The 9,926-nt window shown below is 32.8% G+C and overlaps 1 protein-coding gene across 2 annotated transcripts in view; it reads right to left on the reverse strand.

Moving 5' to 3' along the window:
- SLC39A10 (solute carrier family 39 (zinc transporter), member 10) overlaps window positions 1–9,926 on the reverse strand; it is a 65,465-nt gene that overhangs the window by 35,835 nt on the left and 19,704 nt on the right. For both annotated transcript variants that reach the window (XM_012641656.1, XM_012641654.1), the window contains exons 2-3: window positions 6,754–7,778; window positions 4,494–4,701 (exon numbers count right to left, since the gene is read on the reverse strand). In XM_012641656.1, coding sequence (XP_012497110.1) covers window positions 4,494–4,701; window positions 6,754–7,767 — 1,222 coding nt within the window. In that variant the 5' untranslated portion in view covers window positions 7,768–7,778. The remainder of the gene's footprint in view (window positions 1–4,493; window positions 4,702–6,753; window positions 7,779–9,926) is intronic.

A 9,926-nucleotide genomic window follows, 5' to 3' on the forward strand; every position in this document is an offset into this window, starting at 1 on the left:
ACCTAAAAATATACATAAACAGTAAGATTAAAGTATTTATATCCCATCTAACATAAATTATCACTTACTCCTTCTTGCCAATCCCAAGGAATAAAGAGTAAAGAGACAGATTTCCCTTTTCAGAGAAATTTCTGAATTTTCAGCTATTTTCTATATATTGCAACTATTCTTTGACAACTGTTTCACTAGCAAAACAGCCTTATTATTCTAAGATTAGTGTACACTATTATAAACATATTTTTGTTATTTATTGTTAATTTTTTAAAAAACAATTTCAGCTTTCTAGTACAACAAATGTAAGTGGCAGTTCTACTTCTAACAACCTGTAAATCTCCAAGGAAAATAGAACGATCCTTTTGATCTATGAGAAGAAATGTGAAGTTGTTTTGAACTTACTGTACTTAAAATACTTTCCCATGCTATTTAAATACTTACCTTTAGAATTTATAACATTTAAATCTAAGCTTATATAAATTCTATCCTAATTTCCTAAGTGTAGGAAAAAAAGCAATGCTGATAATAAAATTGTTTTGATTTCTAGCCAAATTATTGTGATTATTAATCATAATTTTTTCAGCATAAAGCAAAAACAAAACAAATATTAATAAAAGGCATCTTTTAAAAATCTTATACCAAACTAACAATATGCAAACTATTAAAAACAACTAGCAAATGTTTTCTTTATTTGTACCCAAGATACCATATGCAATAAAAAGCACTAAGTGTCTGAAACAAGCTTCACTTATTCTGCAAATTAGGTCGCTTAAAACGTTAAAGGTCTTCAAGCTTAGTTATTCACCAACTCCCTTTCTCATTATCTAGAGAGAAAATGCATTCTTTTAAAAAGAAGCGTTCATCTGTGGAAACTTTCTAATTAACTTGGTTCAAAGCATGTGCAAGATGGCAGTTTTCTACACTGTTTCAGCATTTTAATTGGCAGAAAATGCTTAGCGGTCTATTCACAACCCCCCCTTGGTAATTAAGCTAGGGTCAACTCTATGACTAAATGAGCCAATCTTGTGAAACAAACGATTTCTACCATACACAGTATATAGCATATTAGGTTTACAGCAGTCTTTGAACAAAGTTAATGAGGTAGTAGCTGTGTCACTATGGGAGATTTATACAGAACAAGTTAACCTTTCTTAATGGTGCAGTAGTCATTAAAACTAATTACTAGCAGGGCATTATCTCTACCAATTATTAACATCTATCAGGACATAATTAATTCAAGCTGCATTTCTGACAATGCTAATAACCACATGCAAACAACCAATCAATATTCACTATTAGTAACATATTTGTTTTCAAAGCAAGTACAATTTCTTCTAAGGCTTTTCAGTTCGAATAAGCTATAACTTTCAATATAACTATAGTCAAGCATCTGCCAACAGCTTCATTACAATGTATCGATTATGGCAATACTACAACATAGACAACTCTAATTAAAAGTCATAATCCACAAGTGACATGAAAACAAAGAATCTTTTAGAAGCCTTAAAAATAAAAAAAGCTATTAGTTCAAACTTTAGATGAGACAGTCTTATCACCATTTTTCCTTGTAAAGAAGAAATAAATGTATTTTATTTTTAATTAATTTTAACCTCAGACCTAGCCTCCCCCTTTCTCCTGTAACAGTGAGAATTTATAGACACCTGTGCCTCTTAAGGTGTTTACTCATCTACCAAGAGCAATAAGCATGAAGTCAAGAAAAAGGATAAATTTTATCTTTTCAAAGATCAGAATTCAAATCTAGTTCATGAGTATACTTTTTCTGCCTTTACTGATCTTCTCAGATTGAACCCAACTTGTCTACTTAGAAGACCAAACTTGGATTTTTTTGATACCAAATTACCTACATTTATAACAACACTTACACCAATACTTACTCTCTACCACTTTCCTGCCTATGCCTGTATTATCTATCAAAATGGTACTAAACATAACTATATAAAACTCTCCTCATTTCTCTGCCATTTACATTCTAGCAAAGCACTCTTAAGAACCTTTCAGCAGGAAGCAGTAGAGCAGGAAACATAGCAATAGAGCACACTAGTTATGATTATCTCTTTAGATAGAGAATACTATAGCTCATCTTACAGCTCTGCTACCTGGCAGCTTATGTGACCTTGGACAAGTTACTTAACTTCTCTAAGCCTCCTTTTCTTCACCAAATGGAAATAAAAGTGCCTATCTCATGGGTTTAATAAATTAAATGAAATATTCTAAACATGTTTAGTACAGCACATGGTAAGGTCCCAATAAATACAGGCTATTATGATTAATTTATCTATTATAAAGTCATTTTCCTATTATAAAGAAGTTAACCAGAAATAGAAATGTAGGTGACTAGGAGACTTACCTTGTTATGTAGTAATAGCATTTCCTTATATTTGTACTCTTTTAAGTTTTAAGAAATATCTCTATCTCAAATAAAATTCTTACGTACCAGAATGTGATTTTCCTAAACATGTCTATCTTATTCCTACATTATGAAATTTTAAAAAATTCTGTCCTTACAATCCTTTATTCAGAATTCAGTATTTAGTCCACATTCATACATATCATTTCAGTCATTTTAACTGTTATGCTCTAACGCCACTATATCTTGGGTATTTCAACCAGAACTGCATTCATTATTCTAAGTTAACAGTAATTCCATTACAGTTTTGCATATGGTGAAGAAGTTCATGAAAATCCCACTCATTTTGAGAACATTTTATTATCAAAGTATACCAGGTTGGGGAGGCCAAGGCAGGAGGATTGCTTGAGGCCAGGAGTTTGGGACCAGCCTAAGCAACATAATGAGACCCCCATCTATTAAAAAAAAAAAAAAAATTAGCTGGGCATGGTGTTAGGGGCCTATAATAGTTCTAGCTACTCAGGAGGCTGAGGCAGGATTGCTTGAGTCTTGGAGTTTGAGGTTGTAGCAAACTATGATCATGCCACTGCACTCTAGCCTGGGTGACAGAAAGAGAGCCTGTCTCCCAAAAAAAAAAAAAATAGAGATATAATGAAAAGTATTACATTGTGTAAAGATGAGGATATATGGCAAAATCATGAAAGTGATACCAGAATTAACTAAATTTGGAAGATAATGGCATAGAGATTAGCTGCCCAGGTTTTTTCTTGTCAGACAAACCTTAGTGGTTGTAGGCTCTGTCACTTATGAGGGCAGGGAATTGTGAAGAAGTTACTTAACTTTTTCTATGCCTCACTTTCCTTATCCATAAAAACAAGAATCATATAATATCGCCCTCACAGGATAACTGCCAAAATTTAGTGAAAAAATACATGTAAAACACTTAGTACATAAATAGCAAAATAGTTACACTACATAGGCTTGAATCCCAGTACTACCACTTACTAGCTTTGAGATCCTGGGAAAGTTATAAGTTACCCACCTCATAAGACTGTTGTGAGGAATAAATGAATTGAGTTTAAAACAATGCCTGCAATATGTGTTTGCTAATTAAATAAAAAAATATGTACTCACTAAATGTTAGCTATCGCTGTAAAGAAAAAATTCTATGTCAAAGAATCTCATTTACATTTTAGAAAGATAAATCTAGTTCAAATGGTAAGGATGTCTTGCAAGAGGGACAAGAACACATGCAGGGAAAGTTATGAAGTTATTTCAACAACCCAATAAAGAACCAAGAAGGACCTGAACTGTTATGACTGAGTAGAAAGAGTTAGAATATATTTGAGAGAGAGACTCAACTGGACTTTGTAACTGATTATACAAGGGGAAAAAAATGAAAAGAAAAAAAAGCATAAGAGAGAAAAAAGTCAAAGAGTTCTAGATTTTATCAAAAGAATGAATTGTAATAGCATTTGGGATCCATTAGGAGGTATAAACTTTGTGTGGAGAAGTTTTAAAATATTAGGTGGGAGGTATCTATGAACATCAAGGTAAAGCTATCTAGCCAACCTGGATATGATGGGAAAAAAGCCTATGAGGAGTTTAAAAATAGTTTGGTTTTACCCTAGTTTCAGCTCTGTAAAAATACCCATGATAAAGTTCATGTGCCAAGTACATCTTGCATTTCTTAGAAATTCCTGGAGTTTAAACACCCTAGCTTCCCATCCCTTTTTACTTCTTTAAAATTTAATTACCTTTGCTTCTCACCAGAGTCCCCCACCCCTGCTAAATGTTAAGTAATTACAACACCAAATAATTAGAGGCCCCATTATTAACATTTGCTCAAGAAGAACCAATTTATCACAAATCTGTATTTCCTTTTTAATCTAGTTCTCCATCCATAGCAAAATACTCCTTTGTAATGCAGAAGAGATAAATAAAATGTATTATGTCTTCTGTCTTTCCCTAATTCCTTTTAAACATGCATATCTAAACCTGATTAAAACATATTTAAAGTGACACCAAAAGAAAGCCAATACAATTTAGAATTACTTTCTAACTCAACTATAGTTGAAAAAATAAATACGGGTACTCTTTTAAGGAGAAAAAACTTAAATCTCTTTCTTACCTGATGCCCCTATAGTTGCCTTATCTTCAGGAACTGTATTTTTATCCTTACTTAAATCTTCAACTACAAGTTTGTCAAAATGCTCAATACAAAGTCTGCTGTCGATCTGATATAACAATGCAGGGCAAAGGTACGTAAATAGATCAGTTGAGATGGGAGAGTTGGCACCATGACCATAGTATTTTAACAACTGAGTGACGTTCAAACACTGCAAGGAAATTGATAAAACAAATTAAGTAAAAGATTATGCAGAAAAGTGAATAACTATAGAATAAAAAATATTCTAAATATTACTTGAAAATAATCTGTAATATATAGATACCTATTAAAAATAAAACTTTTTAATAAGAATTTATAGGGATACATTCAACTAGAGTACCCAAGACTTTTTATGGATTTTAATCATTTTTCCATTCCAACACATGAAAGATAACAACTTTCTGTCATTGATAAGAATGACTCATTCCAAGATCAAGGAGTCAAAAAAGAAAGAAAAAAAAAAGGGGTGGGGAGAATGACTCACAATTATATCCCCAAGATTCTCATGGGATAAAGAGAAAAACCACTTCCTTATCAAATTCCAATCATCAGTCACTCAAGATTCTTATTTGTGAAACAGTGTTAAACAGACTTAGAGTACTTTAATAACTTATATTAAAATATACCATAATAGAGACATCTTCATTGCCAAAGGCACTCCCAAAGAATATTGTGTGGGAAATTTCAGCCCAATGTCATTTGAGGAAGGCAAAACCAGAAGATTAAAAAAAAAAAAAAAGTTTTATCCACTGTACTTTAATAAGCAGAAAACAAATAGCAAACAAGTTTGGATACATCATATAGGGAAAAATAAGTATCTAAAATTAAGGCAAAAAGAGATGGCACTGCCCCTTTTTCACATACACCCACTCTAGTTGCATGCTTGTTTACTGACTTGCTACCTCATTGTATGATTTCATCTATGACACAAAGAACCTACCAAAACCCAAAATCTACAAACACACAAAAATGATTTTTCTTAGGTGTTAATTAACATGACATACTGCCCTGTTCAATGCATAGAATGTTCTCAGAAATCACGAGAGGTTTCCCAGTATGGCTTAGACCTGTCAGAATACCAGTAACAAGTCTGATGATACAGAACTCTAAGGTCAGATACAAAGAGGAAACATGAATAATAAGATTTAGTTACTACCAACAAAAGATTCTAGGATATTATCCATAATAATAAATGCATACTTTAAAAGTATACTAAGATCTTAATACATATTATTTTATAATCAGTACTTATAGTTGCTAAAAGCCACATATCTGATGAGTTATTCACAGAAGAAACACAAAGATATTTACTTAGATGCAAAACATATCTCAATATTAATGACAGAAAAGAGTGAGGTCATTTTCCACATCTGATGGTACTGTTTTAAATATATATGAACAAGAAATTCAACAAATTGCTCTAAACCTGAATAAGTGCTAAAAATTAGAATAAACAAGGGTGTTGATATACTTTTAATGAAACAAAGATAAATGTGCTTAAGGTGAATACTTAATCAAGAGCCAATCAAATAAGAAATTATCCAAGAATATGAAAATTTAAAGGAAAACAGGACCATCCCACTACTACTGAAGTTTTGTATTATTACATATTTTTGCATTCACCCCTGAATCTGTTAAAAGCCTGAGAAAAGACCAATATCATGAGAAACCAGGCTTTATCATAAAGTGACACAGAGAAAACAAGCCTACCACATGTGCAAAATACCTGATTTTGGAGCTAGATCAATGACCAGGAACCACTTAATAGTTAATTCAATAAATTAACAACTGTGAAAATGAAACTGTCCTAGTGACTTCCCAAGAGGACAGATTGAACAACAATGATGAGGAAACACACATACAAAAGAGATTTTAATTTTCAAGTACGTAGAAACCAGCTAACAGTAACAATAGTGAAAATTAACTTGGAAAGTCAAACAGTTCATAAGGAATACATTTTTTTAACAATATTTAAATATTTAGACTTGAGAAACCCAAATTTGAGAACATAAGAAACAAGTGAAAATCCAGATAAAATAATCTTTATACTGATTTTGATTCCTTAATGTATTTTATTCAGGAATGTTACCTGATGTTCCACATATAAATGTACAGCAATATGTTAGATATGATTAACTATTCCACTGTTATCCTATCTTTAAAATGCACCACAATTATCTGAGAAGTTTGAAGCAACCATCAGACATCTTTTTATACTTACTTCATGTTGACGGTCATCTTCATTATGATCTTTGTGACCAGGAGCTGAATAAATTGCACTTTTTTTAACATGTGGTGCTTCTCGCTTTCTAGTATGTCGGAGTTCACCTTCATTATCTGGATCAAGATCTTGGTGTCCATGACCAGGATCATGACCATTATGTTCTGGAAGATGTACATGAGAATGACCTGGGTTATGTACACGATCAGGTTTGTGGACCCGATTATGCTCATACTGTTCACCCTGATCATGGTTAGGGGGAAAACCTGGTGTAATAACCTCAGAATTTTCATTATTTTTCTTCCCTTTTTTCTTCCTCTTTCCTTTCGGTAGCTTAACATCAGACTGCTCCTGTGTTTTATTGGTCTCTGTTGAAGGTTCATGGCTAGGCTCCCCACGCTCACTGGGAGTAATGGAATCGTTATGAACATGGTGAGTAGTGTTATGATCAAGGTGATGATGCAAACGATGGTGATGATGTAGGCGATGATTATGGTCATGCATATGTTTATCATCAGATTTTACAGATACTTCAATTGTCTCTTTCTCTGGATCACATTTATGGTTTCTTTTTGTTGATACACTGGTCACAGTTTGGTTTTCTGAATTTAAATGATTATGGGAATGCTGGTGGTTATGTGAGTGAAAATGCTTTCCCTCTTGAACTGCCAAAATATCTAAGTGAGAAACATGATCGTGGCCAAGATCCTCATGATTAATCTCAACTACTTTTATCTCTCCAAGGCCCAAGTTTGTTAAAAGTTTCTCCAGACCAAAAAAGGATAATCTTCCATTTTCACCATAACGGTCAAAAAGTTTTTCAATATAGTATTTTTTTTCATTTTCAGCAGCCAGCACTGAAAATTTGCTTGGCTCCAATTCTGTCATTCCACGATGATGTCTGTGAAGCTCCTCAGGGCCATGGTCATGTTCTTCATGGCAATGGTTGCAATGATGGAAAATAAATGTCAGCAAACAAATGAGGCAAAATTTTGTGTGCATATGTACCTTCATTTCTATTTTTCCTAAAAGGATTTAAAAAGAGAGACAAGCATTAGTTTATACCTAGGCACATTCAAAATAATCACAAACTCTCTTGTAATTGCCAATGCACTAAACAAATGTTTTACCCCATTTCTTTCATGGCTATGAAACAATTTTTTCCTTTCCAATTCCCTATAAAAACACCTCCTTTTAATTATTCAAAGTAGTGTACAGCCCTTCAAATTTATGCAAATTGTTCAAGTCTCACCCTCAAGACTACTCTGGTTCCCATTAAGCAAAACACTAAAGAGCCTATACATTTATACAGGAATTGTTGGCCTCCTTCCTATCTGGTCCTTTACAAATACGTTTGCTCCTCTCTGGCCTTGAGGTCTTGGTCAGGGCAATAAGGTAGGAAGAAATAAAATGGTAAAATATGCAAGAATTGGAAAAAAGTAAAATTGTCATTACCCATGAAAGGTAGAATTAAGTATGTACAAAATCTAAAACAAGTCTACAAAAATAAACAATATAGTACAGTTGCTAAATATTAAGATAATAATCTAAATTCACTTGTATTCCTATATACCTGTAATTAGAAAATGAAATTAGAAAATACCATTTACAGTAGCAAATAGCTAGGAATAAACCTACCAAAAGATGTACAAGATCTTCATACAGAAAAGGTTCACATATTATTGGGAAAAATTAAAGACCTAAACAAACAGATGGCTATATCATGTTTATGACTGGATGAGCTATAGATCCAATACAATCCCAACTGAAATCCCAGAAGTTATTCTGTGAAAATTGATGAACTATTTTTAATATTTATGTGGAAATAGAAAGGGCCAATGGCTAAGACACTGTTGGGGAACAAAATAGGAACATTTACCCTACCAGTTATTAAAGACAGTGTCACACATGGTGCAATAACAAATAAAAGCAAAGGAATAAAACAGAGAATCTAAAAACAGGAAAGGATGGTCTTTTCCTTGGAGCTTGGTCAATCAGATTTCAATATAGAAGAAAACAGTAAATAAAATTTGACCCATACCTCACACCATACATAAAAATCAATTACAGATGGCTTGTGAACCTAAATCTAAAACAAGAAATGTTAAAACAATGAATGTTAAAACAATTCCAAACAAGAATGTCTGGAACTATGCTGTCAATATAGTAGCCACTAGGTATTTAAATGCAGGTATTTAAATTAACTAAAATTAAATTTAGAATTCAACTTCTCAGTCATGCTAGCCACATTTTAAATGTTCAGTAGCCACATGTGGCTAATGCCTATTATCTTGGACAGTGAAGATACAGAAAATGTTTTGTCCATGCATGTACATGGACATCAAAAGATATCAACGTGAATGTTCATATAATCTTTAGTCACCACAGCTCAACAATGAAAAAAGCCTAAATATTAATAAATAATAGAATGGATAAATAAAACGGAATAATCTTACAATGGAATACCACACAGGAATGAAAATGAAATTATAGGTTCACACATTAACATAGACGAATTTCACAAATACTACATTGAGCAAAAGATGAGAATTACCAAAGAAAACCATATTATATAATTTTATTTATATAAAGTTTAAAATGAGCAAAACTAAACCAAGATAATGATCACATTTTGAAAGAAAGGTAGGGGGAATAATTGGGAGAAGGCCAGAGTGGAGGCGATTCCAAAATATGGCAACGTTCTCTTTCCTGATCTGAGTTAGCAGTTACACAAATACGTTTACTTTGTGATAATTCATGGCACTTATGCCCTGTGTACTTTCGAAACACATACTCTACTTCAATGAAAAGTTTTTTAAAAATCAAATTTTCTTCCATGAAAATCAATTAGAAAATGTAATTATTAACAAAATTACATGACTTCTAGAAATAAATAGAACAAGACATAGACACCATTAAAAGAAAAAATTTATAAGACATTATTGCCTGGCGTGGTGGCTCACGCCTATAATCCTAGTACTCTGGGAGGCTGAGGCGGGAGGATTGCTTGAGCTCAGCAGTTCGAGACAAGCCTGAGCAAGAATGAGAACCCATCTCTACTAAAAAATAGAAAGAAATTTGGCCAGGCAACTAAAAAAAAAAAAAAAAAATTTAGCCAGGTGTAGTGACACATGCCTGTAGTCCCAGCTACTTGGGAGGCTGAAGCAGGAGGA

The sequence above is a fragment of the Propithecus coquereli genome, unplaced genomic scaffold, assembly GCF_000956105.1.
Source record: "Propithecus coquereli isolate 6110/MARCELLA unplaced genomic scaffold, Pcoq_1.0 Scaffold167, whole genome shotgun sequence".
NCBI lineage: Eukaryota > Metazoa > Chordata > Mammalia > Primates > Indriidae > Propithecus > Propithecus coquereli.